This window comes from Pristiophorus japonicus, chromosome 1 (assembly GCF_044704955.1).
Source record: "Pristiophorus japonicus isolate sPriJap1 chromosome 1, sPriJap1.hap1, whole genome shotgun sequence".
NCBI lineage: Eukaryota > Metazoa > Chordata > Chondrichthyes > Pristiophoridae > Pristiophorus > Pristiophorus japonicus.
This window is the reverse complement of record NC_091977.1, coordinates 92,711,668-92,731,672: the sequence shown is the minus strand read 5'-3', so window position 1 is coordinate 92,731,672 and position 20,005 is coordinate 92,711,668. Positions and strand designations below refer to the sequence as shown.

Genomic DNA, 20,005 nt, shown 5'->3' with positions numbered 1-20,005 from the left:
CCCAACATTATACTCCATCTGCCAAATTTTTGCCCACTCACTTAGCCTATCTATGTCCTTTTGCAGATTTTGTGTGTTCTCCTCACACATTGCTTTTCCTCCCATCTTTGTATCGTCAGCAAACTTGGTTATGTTACACTCAGTCCCTTCTTCTATAGACTGCAAATAGTTGGGGTCCCAGCACTGATCCCTGCAGCACCCCACTAGTTACTAGTTGCCAACCAGAGAATGAACCATTTATCCTGACTCTGTTTTCTGTTTGTTAGCTAATCCTCTACCCATGCTAATATATTACCCGCAACCCCGTGAACTTTTATCTTGTGCAGTAACCTTTTATGTGGCACCTTGTCAAATGCCTTCTGGAAGTCCAAATACATCACATCCACTGGTTCCCCTTTATCCACCTTGTTCGTTACATCCTCAAAGAACTCCATCAAATTTATCAAACATGACTTCCCCTTCATAAATCCATGCTGATTCTGCCTGACCGAATTTTGCTTTTCCAAATGTCCTACTACTGCTTCTTTAATAATGGACCAACATTTTTCCAACCACAGAGGTTAGGCTAACTGGTCTATAGTTTGCTGCTTTTTGTCTGCCTCCTTTTTTTAAAAAAAATAGGGGCATTACATTTGCAGTTTTCCAATCTGCTGGGACCTCCCCAGAATCCAGGGAATTTTGGTAAATTACAACTAATGCATCCATAATCCCTGCGCTACTTTTCTTAAGACCCTAGGATGCAAGCCATCAGGTCCAGGGGATTTATCTGCCTTTAGTCCCATTATCTTACCGTAAAGACGGATACAAAATATTTGTTCAGAGTTTCTGCCATCTCCATGTTTCCCCATTACTAATTCCCTGGTCTCGTCCTCTAAGGGACCAACAATTACTTTAGCCACCCTTTTCCTTTTTATATACCTATAGAAACTCTTGCTATCTATTTTTATATTTTGCGCTAGTTTACTTTCATAGTCTATCTTCCCTTTTTTTTTTAGGAGCGGGAGGATCGAGAGGCCCATAAAAGGGGCCTGCGAGTCGGAGGAGCCACAGGAGCAGGAGTGGGAGGATCAAGAGGCCCATAAAAGGGGCCTGAGAGTCGGAGGAGCCACAGGAACAGTAAACAGTAGTGGGAGGATCGAGAGGCCCATAAAATGGGCCCCAAGAGTCAGAGGAGCCAGCTGGTGCAGGGACAAAAGGTTTTTTTTTAAATCAAAATCGAAGTGCGAGGTCACAGCCAAGCGGGTAAGTGATTGGCTGGTGGATTGGTTAGTATTTTTCTTTTTCCTTTCGGTATGAAACCTTTGGCATTGTTTAGTAGCATCTGCCAGTAAATATATGTGATCTTTATTATCCAAGGAGAGCCAGTTAATTAAATCGGCAGTTTGCTGCGTAGCTGCTGTGTGTGTTGTGCTAAGGTTTAGAACTTAGTTCTACTCGATAGTTGCGAGTGTAACTAGAGGGATGGCAGGGGAGCTCAGTCCCGTGGATCGCATATCCTGTGGCATGTGGGAAGTCCCGGGTGCTTCACGCAGCCAGGGCGGGAAAGTTGTTGAGGCCAATTCACTAAATATATTCAAAAAGGAGTTAGATGAGGTCCTTACTACTAGGGGGATCAAGGGGTATGGCGAGAAAGCAAGAATGGGGTACTGAAGTTGAATGTTCAGCCATGAACTCATTGAATGGCGGTGCAGGCTAGAAGGGCCGAATGGCCTACTCCTGCACCTATTTTCTATGTTTCTATGTATGCAGGAGGTGTCTCCGGTTGCACCAACTCGAGCTCTGTATTTTGGAGCCTGAGCAGCAGCTGGGGTCACTGCAGTGCATCCATAAGACTGAGAGCAACGTGGATAGCACGTTTCTAGACGCAGTCACCCCACAGCTTAAGAGTGTGCAGGCAGAGAGGGAGTAGGTAACTGCCAGACAGCAGAGGAGTACTAGGCAGGTAGTGCAGGAGCCCACTGAGTCCATCTTGCTCTCCAACCCGTACTCTGTTCTGAGTACCGGTGGGGGCAATGGTGGCTCTGGGGAGTGCTGCCAGAGCCAAGTCCATGGCACCATGGGTGGCTCAGCTGCACTGGGGTGGGGGGGGGGGGGGGGGGAAAAGAGAAGAGAAGAATGGAAGAGCTATAGTGGTAGGGGATTCAACAGTCGGGAGCAGACAGGCGTTTCTGCGGCGGCAGATGTGACTCCAGGATGGTATGTTGCCTCCCTGGTGCCAGGGTCAAGGATGTCACTGAGCGGCTGCAGGGCATTCTGGGGGGAGAGGGTGAACAACCAGAGGTCGTGGTCCACATCGGTACCAATGACGTAGGTAGGAAGAGGGATGAGGTCCTGCAGGCAAAGTTCAGGGAGCTAGGAGAGAGATTAAAAAGCAGGACCTCAAAATGTAGTAAACTTCGGATTACTCCCAGTGCCACAAGCTATTGAGTATAGAAATAGGAGGATAGAGCAGATGAATACATGGCTGGAGAGATGGTGCAGGCGGGAGGGCTTTAGTTTCCTGAGACATTGGGACCGCTTCTGGAGGAGGTGGGATCTATACAAGGTGGACAGGTTGCATCTCAACAGAGCCGGGACCAATATCCTCACGGGGAGATTTGTTAGTGCTGTTGGGAAGCGTTTAAACTAGCTTGGAGGGGGATGGGAACCTGAAATTAGATTCAGTAGGGAGGGGAGTAAAGCTGGAATTAGAAAGCAAAAATAAACATAGAAACATAGAAAATAGATGCAGGAGCAGGCCATTCGGCCCTTCGAGCCTGCGCCACCATTCAATATCATGGCTGATCATGCAACTTCAGTACCCCACTCCTGCCTTCTCTCTATACCCTCTGATCCCTTTAGCCGTAAGGGCCACATCTAATTCCCTTTTGAATATATCCAACGAACTGGACTCAACAACTTTCTGTGGTAGAGAATTCCACAGGTTCACAACTCTCTGGGTGAAAAAGTTTCTCCTCATCTTGGTCCTAAATGGCTTACCCCTTATCCTTAGACTGTGACCCCTGGTTCTGGACTTCCCCAACATCGGGAATATTCTTCCTGCATCTAACCTGTCCAATCCCATCGGAATGTTATTGCTTCTATGCGATCCCCTCTCATTCTTCTAAATTCCAGTGAATATAAGCCTAGTCGATCCAGTCTTTCTTCATATGTCAGTCCTGCCATCCCGGGAATCTGTCTGGTGAACCAAAGAAAGTGAGTTTGAAAGAGAGAGGAAACAAGCAAGAAAAAAGGGTAAAAAAAAAACAAACTTAAAGGCACTTTGTCTAAATGCACGTAACATTTGTAACAAGATAGATGAGTTGACGGCACAAATTGAGACAAATGTGTATGATCTGACAGCCATTACAGAGACGTGATTGCAAGGTGACCAGGACTGGGAATTAAATATTCAGGGGTTCTTCACAATCCGGAAGGACAAACAGAAAGGAAAAGGAGGTGGGGTAGCTCTATTGATAAAGGATGGAATCACTGCAATAGTAAGAAATTATATTGGCTCAAATGATAAGGGTGTTGCAACAGTTTGGGTGGAGATAAGGAATAATAAGGGGACAAAGTCACTGGTGGGTGTAGTCTATAGACCCCCTAACAGTAGCAACTCTGTTGGTCGGAGCATAAACCAGGAAATAGTGGGGACTTGTAAAAAGGGAACAGCAATAATCATGGGTGATTTTAACCTCCATATTGATTGGACAAATCAAATTGGTCAGTGTAGCCTTGAAGAGGAGTTCACAGAGTGCATAAGGGACGGGTTCCTTGAGCAATACGTAATGGAACCAACCGGGGGCAGGCTATCTTAGATCTGGTCCTGTGTAATGAGACAGGATTAATAAACAATCTCCTAGTAAAGGAACCCCTCGGAATGAGTGATCATAGCATGATTGAATTTGAAATTCAGATGGAGGGTGAGAAAGTTGGATCTCTAACCAGCGTACTAAGCTTAAATGAAGGAGACTATGAAGGTATGAGGGCAGAGTTGGGTAAATTGGACTGGGAAAATAGATTAAAGTGTAGGACGGTTGATGAACAGTGGTGTACATTTAAGGAGATATTTCACAACTCTCAAGAAAAATATATTCCAGTGAGGAGGAAAGAGTGTAAGAGAAAAGAGAGCCATCCATGGCTAACTAAAGCTTGGTATCTAATTAAAAGCAAGGGCATACATAGTGGCCAAAACTAGTGGGAGGACAGAAGACTGGAAGCTTTTAAAAGCCAGCAAAGAACGACTAAACAAATGATTAAGAGATGATTAGAAATTCACCTCAGCCTAAGATTTCTCTGCAACCAGTGATTTAAAAAAATACAACACACAGTGGACAGTTTAGTACTACAGTCATAATTCTTAAAGTTTATGATTGGGATATCACTCATCTCTGTGTATGTGATGTAAACTGTTAACATAACATTCTGCGACATGATATTCACAAATTGAATTTAAATTCATTGGGGCATACTGGAATTTTAAAATAATAAGTTATGAGAGAGAGATATTCTATCTCCACTTCTATTTATTTTTGAAAAGTGTTTAATTTCACATCTCCCACAAGCCATTACTGGAACTACTCAGCAACTCCAAAGAGTATGATATAAATCAGAAGTACACGTCATGTATTGTGATTTACGATTGCAATAATTATGTTTTAGCATATTCCTTACTGACATGGGGGATTCAGAGCCGGGGAAGGTATAAAACAAAGCTGAATGTTGCAATCAGCACAATAAAACATTCATTACAATTCGTAGACAAGTTATTTTCGGAACGCAAACTTTTGAAATGCAACTGTGCCAGGTGTCAGTCGGATCACATTACATGCTGTCTAATTAAATATCATTTTGTTAGACTGGAGTTAGATTTAGGCTTTGACTATGCTGTTCAATAATGTATTCATCCCCCCCCCCCCCCCCCCAATAAGGCAGCTACATTGTTTACTGTTTTAAAAAAGCTACAACCTAAGATTGTAAAATGTAAGCCCACAGAGCCCACTATATCAGAAATCTTGGCTAGAAAAGGACGACAGGTACTTCAGTCATGTTTCTGATTTGCAGTCAACCATGGAAGAACCCAAGAGCATCTTTCCAGGTCCTGGTTGCCAATCCTGGCACACAGTCTCAGTACCAGTTAGGAAACTCAAACATACCAACTCTGATGGAAGATTGAAAAAAAATACAAACATTTTACATTGATGACTTGGATCTATGCAACTTAGGCTCCCTCAACTGCAAGATGAATTCCAATAGGTTTTGGTAGCTGAAGTGCTGAGGTGATAGTTAGGAGTCAAGAAAATCATTTCCATGAAAAGAGTTAATGGATAATGAGCCATATCAGATGGAAAGGTTAGATCACATGTCAAATCCTGATTTTATCTGAAGACTTGCCAGAATCAGAAATTCTATGCAAGGAGAAGAATGAGATCAGTCAATAAGGTCCTTTGTAGCAAACATTTTATAATATGAAAACTGGTTTCGAGCTCCAGTCTGTGCATCCCTTGTGACATGGGCTGTTCAAAGGCCAAGAAGATCAGCTCAGATGGGACCTTGCTGGCAGCCTCATTACTGTGAATTGCATAGGTCAAAGGAAGGAAAACATAACATGCTTTGAAGAGATTTTGCTGATTACAACATGGCTGTAGGGCAGTGAGCCTTACTTGGTGGAGGGAAATAAATATATGTCTGCAACTCCAGAGAGCTGCTGCTGTTTTATTCAAAAGGAACAAGACTTGTTTGACAATTTTAAAGTTAACCTCATGGCTGAAGAGAAACTGGCTGATGTTTGTGGACAATCGTGTGGAGGAGCTGATTCTTGCTGGTTCTTGGAATCTGTCCAAGTGGTGAGTGAATATTGCTGTGTTTTCTTCTTAACCTAATATTCTGTTTTTTAAAAAAGCTTTGAAACAGACCATCACCATATGCCTTTTTAGACAAACACTAAGTTTAATTTTATTTCAGTATATTTATGTTGACTTTAGTGAATAAGTGTATGCCACTAAATGGATTTTTTTTTTAAATTGTTCACTGGGTATCAGTGTCACTGCTAAGGCTGAATTTGTTGTCCAGCTCTAGCTTCCTGGAAATGATGAACCTCACCATCCGCTGCTTCCTCCCCTGCTAAATGGCATGAGTGTGAGGACAAAACTTAGGCTCGGCTATGGTGCCTTGCTGAATAGCCCACTGAGCCTCGGGCAGGAACAGCAAGAACAATTTGTATTTATATAACACAAGGTGCGTTCTAAAACAAAATTTGACCGAGTCACATAAGGAGATATTAGGGCAGGGTCAAAGAGGTAGGTTTTAAGGAGCGTCTTAAAAAGGAGGAAAGAGTGGAAGAGATGGCCATGTTTAGGAGAGAATTCCAGAGCTTAGGGCCTTGGCAGCTGAAGGCATGACCACCAATGGTGGAGAAAATAAAATTGGGGCTGCTCAGGAGAGCAGATGTCTTGAGGGTTGTGCAGCTGGAAGATTTGAGAGAGATAGGGAGAGGTGAGGCCATGGAGGGATTCGAAAAGGATGAGCCAATGTAGGTCAGTGAGCACAGGGTGATGGGTGAGCGAGACTTAGGACACAGGTAGCAGAGTTTTGAATGACCAACTTTATGGCAGGTAGATGATCAATGATAAAGAAACTGAAGATGGTCATGTCGAGGACACTCCAACAAACATGAGCATCTTCCTGTCCATCATTTATGACTCCAGCCATCTCTTTACTGAAGATTGAGTGGCAGCAGTTGTCTGGATTAAATTATTTGTGGATAGGACATATACAGCCAATTTCCCGTACTTTTGAGTAGATGCCAGTGTCTGCACTGGAACAGCTTGGCTATGGTAGTTGTGTTGTGCAGGTTCTCAGCACCTCAGACGGGGTGGTGTCACTGCCAATAGCTTTGAGAGTCCGGTGCAGTCAGCCACTTCTTAATGTCATGTGGTGTGAATGGAATTGGCTGGACACTGGCCCCTATAATGGCAGGGGCCTAGAGAAGAGATCAAATAGACCATCCACTTGGCACTTTTGGCTAAAAACACCTTTTGGTCTTGTCTCTTATATTCTAGTTTTGATCATGCTTGAGGATGAAGATATTTATGGAGCCTCTTCCTCCTGTTAGTTACCTAATTATCTACCACCATTCTCAACTAGATGAGGTAGGGCTGCAGAGCTGGATTCCGATCAGTTGGTTGTGGGTCTGCTGCTTTTGGTGTTGAGCACTAGTATAGCTTTACTAGCTTGATACTTCATTGTATGCCTGGTACTGCTCCTGGTACAAATTGTGGTGATTTACAATTCTGCTGCTGCTGATGGCCCAGTGCCTCATGGGATAGCTAGATCAAATCTTACTGTGTCCCACTTAGTTCAGCAGTTAAACTACACTACATGACGGAGGATGTCCTCACTGTAGAATTGAAACTTTCCCTTCACAAGGACTTTGTGATGGTTATTCGTACAAATGCTATTATGGTCAAGCCAATCTGTGACAGGTAGGCTGGCAAGGACTAGGTAAAATAGTTAGCCTTTCATAATAGTTCCCTCACCACTGACACAGGCCTCGTCTGGCAGCTGTATCCTTCAGGACTCAATCAGTAGTGATTCTACTAAGCCACTCTTGGTGGTAGACATTGATGCCCCCCACCGAAAGTATATTCTGTGCCCCTGCTTCTCTCAGAATCCCGTTCAAGCAGTGCTCAACATAGATGAGTACTGATTGTTCAGCTGAGAGGGGTGCAAGAGGTGATCAAAAAGACATTTCCTTGGCTTTATTTGATCTGAAGCCTTCATGGGATCTGTAATCAATGAAGACTCCCAGGGCCACTCCCATCCCACCCACAAATGCAAGCCACTGTGCCCCCACCTCTGATGAAGCTACCCTGCCAGTAGTTATAGGACATACCCAGAGATGGTGGTAGAACAGTCTCAGATGTTGACAGATATAATTCTTCGAATAGAACGCAGACACTGTTGCTTGACTAGTCTATGAGAATACCAGATGTTAGTGAAGTAGAGTTTGATAAGTAGACTGGGTTGGAATTACTGGAATTTTGTTCTAATGTGATGGTCTATCTGATTTTTCTCTTATTGTACTGAACTTTGTAGCAACTGTATACAACGGAGTGGCTTGATATTAAGAAATCAGCCACATATAGCGTGACATTGGAGTTACATACAAGCCAGACCAGATAGGGGTGGCAGATTCCCTTCCATGAAGGACATTAGTGAACCAGTTGGGACTTTACCATGAAACCTGCTGGATTGTTGGCAATTATTATGGTGCCAGTTCACAAATTAACTGATTTACTGAAATCAGTTTCACAACTGGTCAAGGTGGGATTTAAACTCAACTTCTGGATATATTTGGGAATCAATTAATTATGATTTGAGTAGGTATTCTGCTATAATTTATCAGTGGTGGGGAAAGTCCATGTTTAAGTTTTAGGGATATTAGAAGGAAAAAATTGTGTCTGTGTGCCATTTGCTTTCGGGGTTAATTATTTGATCTATACTTATGAAATGTATAAATAAAGGCTGTTTCCTTATTAAAATTTAAAATCAGGTGGAGAGCATCCTTAATAAGTCTGATTGAACCAACTGTCTTTCCTTTTCATGATCTTTCCCAACATTAGTACGCAAGAGTCAAGGCTGAAGAAGCTGCAGTTGAACTAAAAAAATGAACATGAACGAATTAACTGGATTGTTCATACAATTTATAAAACACATTACTTTAAAGAGATCTGTTAGTGTCAAATAGACAAAGGAAATTACGAGAGCAATGCAAATAAATCGGCTCATTAATACAGAAAAGCAAAATTAAGAAACTGCTTTTAAAATTACAAAATGTTAAATTATAAATCTGATGGGATGATTTTAAAGGATTATGGTATTTCACAAACCAAAATGAAAAATCAAGTTGAGAGAACAGAGTAGATAATGGAAAGTGTCAATTAAAAATAATTAAAGTTGGCCATGATCAATATCAAAAGTTGCAATGCAAATATCTCCCAGGTAGTAACTAGCAATCTACAAAACAGATGAGAAGAAATATGAACTTGTTTATCCAGTAAGTGCAAGAATTGATCTGACCCTCCACCCATTATGTTCTCCCATAATGCTATGAAGTGGTACACCCATATGAAGCATCACTACTGAATATATTTAATGGTTCCCTCAAAAGTAAACCATTTTAAATTTAGAGAACAAATTTCTCTGTAGTTTTGAGGCTTATTTTAATACAACATCCTGACTTGTGCATATATCACTGTTCCTTGATCATCATTGGGAACTCCAATTGGGAACAGCATTGTGGGAGTACCTTCACCTGTAACTGTTCCAGAAGGCAGCTTCACCACCTTCTCAAGGGCAACTAAGGATGGGCAATAAATGATGGAATTGCTAGCAATGCCCATATCCCAAGAATGAATTAAAGAAATATATAAAGATATGGTTTGAATTTATACTTTACTCCCCCCAAAGACATGGGACTCCAGAATACAGTTCCACATGCACTCACCTTCCCAGTAGCCATTATTCATGTATGAACATTAAAAAGTAATTATATACTATATATACACACACATCTGTAGATGTCACAGCCAAACCTGATCCTGCTATTAATACATAAAAAGCACCGAGGACGATTATAACATTCTGACAAAGGGTCATCAACCTAAAAAGGTTTACTCTGCTTCATCTCCACAGATGCTGCCTGACCTGCTGAGATTCCCAACATTTTCTGTTTTTATTCCAGATTCCAGCATCCGCAGTATTTTGCTTTTGTATAACATATAAATTGCCCAACACACCATAGATTTAGAAAATGCTGGAAATACTCAGCAGGTCAGGCAGCATCTGTGGAGAGAATCAGTTAACGATTTAGGTTGACATCGACCGAAAACGTTAACTCCGTTTCTCTTTCCACAGATGGTGCCTGACCTGCTGAGTATTTCCAGCAGTTTCTGTTTCAGATTCCAGCATCTGCAGTTTGCTTTTGTACACCACAGATGATTTGTGTGACTGATTGCTTAACTGCTGAATGCAGAACAGGAGTAGCCCATTCAGCCTCTCGAGCCTGTTCTACCAGTCAGTTAGATCATAGCTGATCTGTACTTCAACTCCATTTAACTGCCTTGTTTCCATAACCCCTAATACCCTTGCCTAACAAAAACCTATCAATCTCAGTCTTGAAATGTTTTAACTCACCTAGCCTCAATAGTTTTTTTTTGGTGGGGAGGGGGAAGAGTTACAGATTCCCACTGTGTAAAGAACTGCGTTCTAACATCAACCCTGAACATCTACTGCCAATTATAATTAGTAATAGACTACAGTAGACTATGTAGCAGTAGACTTTATCAGCACCATAACTTTATCATTGTTTTAATATGCATGTAATAAATAGTTCAATGAACATTTCAACTCAAGACCCCTGGTTTCTCTCTCTTTCCATCCACATAGACTCAGTTCTTACTTCACTTTCATTGATTACTTTGCTGGTCTGTGACATCACAATCTAAGCGCTACCCCCACATCTTTTCCCCATTGGTTGTCCGACACAACAAACCACGCCGTACGCAACGACGTATATGGGAAGCTGAATTGCTATTGGTTCGTTCAGCGGTCAATCAACAAACGCAGCCGATTTCCAGAACTTCCTCCTAGTAATATTGGTTCAACAGTTCAGCACAGACCCGGGTCACCGCATCCCTCAGCTTTTCACTTCACCATGTGACTTTCGTTATTTTTTAATAACGATGTGCCGAGCGCAGACTTTTAAAGTTATTTTCTGCAACCAGTTTTATCTTACCTCATAAAAGGCCTGGACCATCTCCACCAACACCCACTGTTGTCCCGTCGCCATCTTGCTACCTGACGTCAATTGCCAGCTTCAAAGATGGAAAGAACAAAGTGGTGCGCATGCGTATACCAGGCCGGTTGAACGAAGTGCCGCCATCTTTGATATAGGCACATGGCCAGCTCAGATCACGTGGCGCCTGCCAACGGTCTGGTGCAGAAAGGAAGATAAACAGAAGTGGCGCCGCTGTCGTTGTCAAACCATATCGATGGAAATAAATAATTTAGACGTTTATTGGGGGGAAGTATACTGACCTGCCGAGTCACTTTGTTTTAAAGATGTAGCCTCCTGTGACAATCACAGCTCTTCCTAGTTTTTTAAGTGACCCTACTTCAAGGCCTCGTCACAATATTAAGTTTGCAGCACTAACAATTATAAGCACACATATTGGGGCAGAGGGAGGTGTGAATACCCGCGGGTTTTAGTTATTAAACAGCACGCTGCAAGAATCTGCTTCCCATTGGTCCAGCGGCAGTCAGCGCATCTCATTTACATACAGCCGGCACCCACAATTCCACAGCAAGAATTGTCATGTAATTAGTCGAGTAAGATTAAAATGCAAGGACCAGTATGCAAGAAGACGATATATTGAATGTTACTATAAGAAACAAATGTTATATAACCGGCAAATATCAAAATGAAATACATGATCACCATAACTATACAAAATTGAGCCACCTGGTGCTTTATATAGCTTTCGGACTGTTATCAAGTTCGTGCTCGCTTCGGCAGCACATATACTAAAATTGGAACGATACAGAGAAGATTAGCATGGCCCCTGCGCAAGGATGACACGCAAATTCGTGAAGCGTTCCATATTTTGCCACTTCAAGCTGTTTACTGTGCAAAGTTTACCACGGTACATATTTAGGAGATCAGTTTTGAAATTCTTCAAGTCATTCCAGCCCACCACTGCAGGACACACAGAAGTGGAAATCAGGAATAATATGAGGAAAAAGTCACTGGTGGGTGCAGTCTATAGGCCCCCTAACAGTAGCTACACTGTTGCATGGATTATAAAGCAAGAAATAATGGAGGCTTGTAAAAAAAGGAACGGCAATAATCATGGGAGATTTTAACCTTCACATTGATTGGACAAAGCAAATTGGCCAGGGTATCCTTGAGAAAGAGTTCAGAGAGTGTATCCTTGAACAGTATGTTGCGGAACCAACCAGGGAGCAGGCTACCTTAGATCTTGTACTGTGTAATGAGACAGGATGGGCCCTTTGAAGATGGGTCGATGTATTTACTGAGGTGTACGAAAGCATGGGCCTCACGCTAAACATCAGCAAGACAAAGGTCCTCCACCAGCCTGTCCTTACCGCACAGCAATACGGTGGAGGAGGATTTCCTGGAGTGCATAAGGGATGGTTTTTTAGACCAATATGTCGAGGAACCAACTAGGGGGAAGGCCATCTTAGACTGGGTGTTGTGTAATGAGAGAAGATTAATTAGCAATCTCATTGTGCCAGGCCCCTTGGGGAAGAGTGACCATAATATGGTGGAATTCTGCATTAGGATGGAGAATGAAACAGTTAATTCAGAGACCATGGTCCAGAACTTAAAGAAGGGTAACTTTGAAGGTATGAGGCATGAATTGGCTAAGATAGATTGGCGAATGATACTGAAGGGGTTGACTGTGGATGGGCAATGGCAGACATTTAGAGACCGCATGGATGAATTACAACAATTGTACATTCCTGTCTGGCGTAAAAATAAAAAAGGGAAAGTGGCTCATCCGTGGCTATCTAGGGAAATCAGGGATAGTATTAAAGCCAAGGAAATGGCATACAAATTGGCCAGAAATAGCAGCGAACCTGGGGACTGGGAGAAATTTAGAACTCAGCAGAGGAGGACAAAGGGTTTGATTAGGGCAGGGAAAATGGAGTACGAGAAGAAGCTTGCAGGGAACATTAAGGTGCATTGCAAAAGTTTCTATAGGTATGTAAAGAGAAAAAGGTTCGTAAAGACAAACGTAGGTACCCTGCAGTCAGAATCAGGGGAAGTAATAACGGGGAACAAAGAAATGGCAGACCAATTGAACAAGTACTTTGGTTCAGTATTCACTAAGGAGGACACAAACAACCTTCCGGATATAAAAGTGGTCAGAGGGTCTAGTAAGGAGGAGGAACTGAGGGAAATCTTTATTAGTCGGGAAATTGTGTTGGGGAAATTGATGGGATTGAAGGCCGATAAATCCCCAGGGCCTGATGGACTGCATCCCAGAGTACTTAAGGAGGTGGCCTTGGAAATAGCGGATGCATTGACAGTCATTTTCCAACATTCCATTGACTCTGGATCAGTTCCTATCGAGTGGAGGGTAGCCAATGTAACCCCACTTTTTAAAAAAGGAGGGAGAGAGAAAGCAGGGAATTATAGACCGGTCAGCCTGACCTCAGTAGTGGGTAAAATGATGGAATCAATTATTAAGGATGTCATAGCAGCGCATTTGGAAAATGGTGACATGATAGGTCCAAGTCAGCATGGATTTGTGAAAGGGAGATCATGCTTGACAAATCTTCTGGAATTTTTTGAGGATGTTTCCAATAAAGTGGACAAAGGAGTACCAGTTGATGTGGTATATTTGGACTTTCAGAAGGCTTTCGACAAGGTCCCACACAGGAGATTAATGTGCAAAGTTAAAGCAAATGGGATTGGGGGTAGTGTGATGACGTGGATTGAGAACTGGTTGTCAGACAGGAAGCAAAGAGTAGGAGTAAATGGGTACTTTTCGGAATGGCAGGCAGTAACTAGTGGGGTACCGCAGGGTTCTGTGCTGGGGCCCCAGCTGTTTACATTGTACATTAATGATTTAGATGAGGGGATTAAATGTAGTATCTCCAAATTTGCGGATGACACTAAGTTGGGTGGCAGTGTGAGCTGCGAGGAGGATGCTATGAGGCTGCAGAGTGACTTGGATAGGTTAGGTGAGTGGGCAAATGCGTGGCAGATGAAGTATAATGTGGATAAATGTGAGGTTATCCACTTTGGTGGTAAAAACAGAGAGACAGACTATTATCTGAATGGTGACAGATTAGGAAACGGGAAGGTGCAACGACACCTGGGTGTCATGGTACATCAGTCATTGAAGGTTGGCATGCAGGTACAGCAGGCGGTTAAGAAAGCAAATGGCATGTTGGCCTTCATAGCGAGGGGATTTGAGTACAGGGGCAGGGAGGTGTTGCTACAGTTGTACAGGGCCTTGGTGAGGCCATACCTGGAGTATTGTGTACAGTTTTGGTCTCCTAACTTGAGGAAGGACATTCTTGCTATTGAGGGAGTGCAGCGAAGATTCACCAGACTGATTCCCGGGATGGTGGGACTGACCTATCAAGAAAGACTGGATCAACTGGGCTTGTATTCACTGGAGTTCAGAAGAGTGAGAGGGGACCTCATAGAAACGTTTAAAATTCTGACGGGTTTGGACAGGTTGGATGCAGGAAGAATGTTCCCAATGTTGGGGAAGTCCAGAACCAGGGGTCACAGTCTAAGGATAAGGGGTAAGCCATTTAGGACCGAGATAAGGAGAAACTTCTTCACCCAGAGAGTGGTGAACCTTTGGAATTCTCTACCACAGAAAGTAGTTGAGGCCAATTCACTAAATATATTCAAAAGGGAGTTAGATGAAGTCCTTACTACTCGGGGGATCAAGGGGTATGGCGTGAAAGCAGGAAGGGGGTACTGAAATTTCATGTTCAGCCATGAACTCATTGAATGGCGGTGCAGGCTAGAAGGGCTGAATGGCCTGCTCCTGCACCTATTTTCTATGTTTCTATGTTTCTATGTTAGCACTGCTCCCCAGTCATCAAGTTCCATGGCATGCCCCTGGACAACGTGTACCACTTCCCATATCTCAGGAGCCTCCTCTCACCAAGAGCAAGCATTGACGACGAGATCCAACACCGCCTCCAGTGCAGCCTTTGGCCGCCTGAGGAAAAGAGTGTTTGAAGACTAGGCTCTCAAAACTTCCACCAAGCTCATGGTCTACAGGGCTGTAGTAATACCTGCCCTCCTGTATGACTCAGAAACATGGACCATGTACAGTAGACACCTCAAGTCACTGGAGAAATACCACCAATGATGTCTCCGCAAGATCCTACAAATCACCTGGGAGGACAGACACACCAACATTAGCGTCCTCGACCAGGCCAAGATCCCCAGTATCGAAGCACAGACCTCACGTGACCAGCTCCACATGCCAGACATGAGACTCCCAAAGTAAGCGCTCTACTTGGAACGCCTTCACGGCAAACGAGCCAAAGGTGAGCAGCAGAAACGTTTCAAGGACACCCTCAAAGCCTCCCTGATAAAGTGCAATATCCCCACTGACACCTGGGGTCCCTGGCCAAAGATCGCCCGAAGTGGAGGAAACGCAACTGGGAGGGCAATGTGCACCTCGAGTCTTGTCGTCGAGAGCGTGCAGAAATCAACAGCGTGCGGAAAACCAGTCCCACCCACCCCTTCCCTCAACGGCTATCTGCCCCACCTGTGACAGAAACTGTGGTTCTCGTATTGGACTGTACAGCCACCTAAGAAATCATGTTAAGAGCGGAAGCAAATCTTCCTCGATTCCGTGGGACTGCCTATGATGATGATGAATGAAACAGGATTAACAAATGATCTTCAAGTAAAGGATCCTCTAGGAATGAGTGACCATAACATGGTTGAATTTCAAATTCAGTTGGAAAAAATTGGATCTCTAACCAGTGTCCTAAGCGTAAATAAAGGAGACTACAAAGGTATGAAGACAGAGTTGGCTAAAATGGACTGGGAAAATAGATTACAGAGTGGGATGGTTGATGAGCAGTGGCAGACATTTAAGGAGATATTTCATAGCTCACAAAATAAATATATCCCAATGAGAAGGAAAGGCTGGAAGAGAAGGAATAACCATCCGTGGCTAATTAAGGAAATAAGGGATGGTATCTGTTGTGTATCTGTAAAGCATGCACTCCCACGTTCCATCACCAGGGAGTGCATCCCCTGAAGTCCCAAGGGATCCCAGCATCCATTGGGAGCAATGCAAATAAGCCAGTCCCTAAGGCCTGTTCCTCACTCTGGAGTGTTTTAATAAAGACTAAGGTCACTGTTACTTTAACCTCCCTGTGTGCAGTCTCATCTGTGTTAGAAACACATTAACTGACGACAAGTATACGAATCCAATGCAAAGATGCAGCAAACTGTGGACATCCTGGAGAAATTCTCGGAGGGTTAGGACTGGGAAGTCTATGTCGAATGGCTAGACCAGTACGTTGTAGCCAACGAGCTGGACGGAGAAGGAAGCGCTGCAAAAAGGAGAGCGGTCCTCCTCACAGTCTGTGGGGCACCGAGCTACAGCCTCATGAAGAATCTTCTGGCTCCGGTGAAACCCACAGATAAGTCATATGAGGAGCTGTGTTCACTGGTTCGGGAGCATCTTAACCCGAGGGAGAGCGTGCTGATGGCGAGGTATCGGTTCTACACGTGCCAGCGATCTGAAGGTCAGGAAGTGGCGATACGTCACCGAGCTAAGGCGACTTGCAGGACAATGTGAGTTTGATGGCTGCTTGGAGCAAATGCTCAGAGACTTTTTTGTACTGGGCATTGGTCACGAGACCATCCTACGAAAACTTTTGACTGTAGAGACACTGACCCTCAGTAATGCCATTGCGATAGCACAGGCATTTATGTCCACTAGTGATAACACCAAACAAATGTCTCAGCACACAAGTGTCAGCAATGTTCATAAATTAACTGGAACTGTGTTTGCGAGCAGAAATGTACAGGGCAGAAACCATGAGTCTGCAACTGCCAGCAGGCCTCAGGTGACCCAGATGACTCAGAGTCCGCAACAAAGGATGAATGCAAGGCAATTTACACCTTGTTGGCGTTGTGGAGGATTCCATTCAGCCTATTCATGCCGCTTCAAAGGGTATGTTTGCAAGAGCTGTGGAACAATATGGCACCTCCAACGAGCTTGCAGACGAGCTGCAAGCTCTGGAAAACATGCTAGCCACCACGTGGCAGAGGAACGTCGGTCCATGGTGGATCAAAGCAATTTCGAGCCTCAGAGAGAGGAGGCAGATGCTGAAGTACACGGGGTGCACACATTTCCGCTGAAATGTCCACCTATAATGCTAAATGTAAAATTGAATGGCTTACCCATAGCCATGGAACTGGACACTGGCGCTAGCCAATCCATCATGAGTAAAAAGATGTTTGAGAGACTGTGGTGCAACAAGGCACTCAGACCAGCCCTGAGCCCCATCCACACGAAACTGAGAATGTACACCAAAGAGCTTATCAATATCTTGGGCAGCGCCATGGTCAAGGTCACCTATGAGGGCACGGTGCACGAACTGCCACTCTGGATTGTCCCAGGTGATGGCCCCACACTGCTTGGAAGGAGCTGGCTGGGCAAAATCCGCTGGAACTGGGATGACATCCGAGTGCTATCACATGTCGATGAGGCCTCATGTACCCAGGTTCTTAACAAATTTCCTTCCCTTTTTGAGCCAGGCATTGGAAACTTTTCTGGGGCGAAGGTGCGGATCCACTTGGTCCCAGAGGCACGGCCCATTCACCACAAGGCGCGAGCGGTACCTCACATGCTGAGGGAGAGAGTGGAAATCGAGCTGGACAGGCTGCAACGCAAGGGCATCATCTCCCCAGTGGAATTCAGCGAGTGGGCCAGCCCGATTGTTCCAGTACTCAAAAGTGAAGGCATGGTCAGGATTTGCGGCGATTATAAAGTAACTATTAATTGTTTCTCGTACAGGACCAATACCCACTACCTAAGGCAGACGACCTACTTGCAACGCTGGCAGGAGGCAAGACGATCACCAAGTTCGACCTGACTTTGGCCTACATGACACAGGAGCTGGAGGAGTCTTCGAAGGGCCTCACCTGCATCAACACGCACAAGGGACTGTTCATCTACAACAGATGCCCATTTGGAATTCGGTGGGCTGCAGCGATCTTCCAGAGAAACATGGAGAGCCTACTCAAGTCAGTACCATGCATGGTGGTTTTTCAGGACGACATATTGGTCACGGGTCGGGACACCGTCGAGCACCTACAAAACCTGGAGGAGGTCCTCCAACGACTGGATCACGTAGGACTGCGGCTGAAGAGGTCGAAATGCGACTTCATGGCAACAGAAGTGGAGTTTTGGGGGAGAAAGATCGCGGCGGACGGCATTTGGCCCACAGATGCCAAGACAGAGGCTATCAGGAATGCGCCCAGGCCACAGAACGTCACGGAACTGCGGTCGTTCCTGGGACTCCTCAATTATTTTGGTAACTTCCTACCGGGATTAAGCACCCTCTTAGAACCCCTACATGTGTTATTGCGTAAAGGTGAGAACTGGGTATGGGAAAAAAAACAAGTAATTGCTTTTGAGAAAATCAGAAACATTTTATGCTCCAACAAGCTGCTTGTATTGTATAACCCGTGTAAAAGACTTGTGCTAGCATGTGATGCGCCGTCGTACGGAGTTGGGTGTGTATTACAACAAGCTAATGTTATGGGGAAGTTGCAACCTGTCGCCTATAGAAACATAGAAACATAGAAAATAGGTGCAGAAGTAGGCCATTCGGCCCTTAGAGTCTGCACCACCATTCAATGAATTCATGGCTGAACATGCGGCTTCATTCTCCATTCCTGCTTTCTCGCCATACTCCTTGATCCCCCTAGTAGTAAGGACTACATCTAACTCCTTTTTGAATATATTTAGTGAATTGGCCTCAACAACTTTCTGTGGTAGAGAATTCCACAGGTTCACCACTCTCTGGGTGAAGAAGTTTCTCCTCATCTCGGTCCTAAATGGCTTACCCCTTATCCGTAGACTGTGACCCCTGGTTCTGGACCTCCCCAACATTGGGAACATTCTTCCTGCATCTAACCTGTCTAAACCCATCAGAATTTTAAACGTTTCTATGAGGTCCCCTCTCATTCTTCTGAACTCCAGTGAATACAAGCCCAGTTGATCCAGTCTTACTTGATATGTCAGTCCCGCCATCCCAGGAATCAGTCTGGTTCTTGTCTAAGGCCGAGAGGGCCAACAGCATGATTGAGAAAGAGGCATTAGCGTGTGTGTTCGGGATAAAGAAAATGCATCAGTACCTGTTTGGCCTCAGATTTGAGCTGGAAACCGATCACGAGCCCCTCATATCCCTGTTCGCTGAAAACAAGGGGATAAATACTAAAGCCTCAGCCCGCATACAAAGGTGGGCACTCGCCCTATCAGCGTATAACTATACCATCCGCCACAGGCCAGACACCGAGAACTGTGCGGATGCTCTCAGTCGGCTACCAGTGCCCACCACGGGGGTGGAAATGGCGCAGCCTGCAAACTTGTTGATGGTGGCGCAGCCCGCAGACTTGTTGATGGGCATGGAAACGTTTGAAAATGATAAATCACCTGTCACGGCCCACCAGATTAGGACTTGGACCAGCCAAGATCCTCTGCTGTCCCTAGTAAAAAACTGTGTACTGCATGGGAGCTGGGCCAGCATCCCCATTGAAATGCAAGAGCTAATCAAGCCGTTCCAGTGGCGAAAGGATGAGCTATCCATTCAGGCAGACTGCCTGTTGTGGGGTAACTGCGTAGAGTTACCCAAAAAGGACGTGAGACATTCATCTCGGATCTCCACATCACACACCCGGATATAGTAATGATGAAAGCGATAGCCAGATCCCTCGTGTGGTGGCCCGGTATTGACTCTGACTTCGAGTCCTGTGTATGGCAATGCAGCGTGTGTGCTCAGTTGAGCAACGCGGTCAGAGAGGCACCACTAAGTTTGTGGTCCTGGCCCTCCAGACCATGGTCAAGGATCCATGTCGACTATGCGGGCCCGTTCCTGGTAGTGGTGGATGCTTTTTCAAAATGGATTGAGTGTGAAATAATGTTCGGAAGCACTGCCACCGCCACCATTGAAAGCCTGAGGGCCATGTTTGCCACCCATGGCCTGCCTGACATACTGGTCAGTGACAACAGGCCATGTTTCACCAGTGCTGAATTTAAAGAATTCATGACCTGCAATGGAATCAAACATGTCACCTCGGCCCCATTTAAACCAGCCTCCAATGGGCAGGCAGAACGGGCACTACAAGCAATCAATCAGCCTTAAACGAGTTACAGAAAGTTCACTCCAAACCCGCCTGTCCCGAGTACTGCTCAGCTACCGCACGAGACCC

General features: G+C 44.7%; 1 protein-coding gene and 1 non-coding gene across 2 annotated transcripts in view; one reads left to right on the top strand and one right to left on the bottom strand.

The window, feature by feature from the left end:
- Positions 1 to 11,256, bottom strand: part of sptlc1 (serine palmitoyltransferase, long chain base subunit 1) — a 53,547-nt gene extending 42,291 nt beyond the window's left edge. The window contains exons 1-2 of the mRNA XM_070881690.1: positions 11,083 to 11,256; positions 10,781 to 10,978 (exon numbers count right to left, since the gene is read on the bottom strand). Of these exons, the coding sequence (XP_070737791.1) occupies positions 10,781 to 10,834 (54 nt within the window). The 5' untranslated portion in view covers positions 10,835 to 10,978; positions 11,083 to 11,256. The remainder of the gene's footprint in view (positions 1 to 10,780; positions 10,979 to 11,082) is intronic.
- A 288-nt stretch (positions 11,257 to 11,544) lies between these two features.
- Positions 11,545 to 11,651, top strand: LOC139279958 (U6 spliceosomal RNA). Its single transcript, XR_011596565.1, has one exon. It is a non-coding gene; the product is annotated as a U6 spliceosomal RNA (small nuclear RNA).
- The last annotated feature ends 8,354 nt before the right edge of the window (positions 11,652 to 20,005 follow it).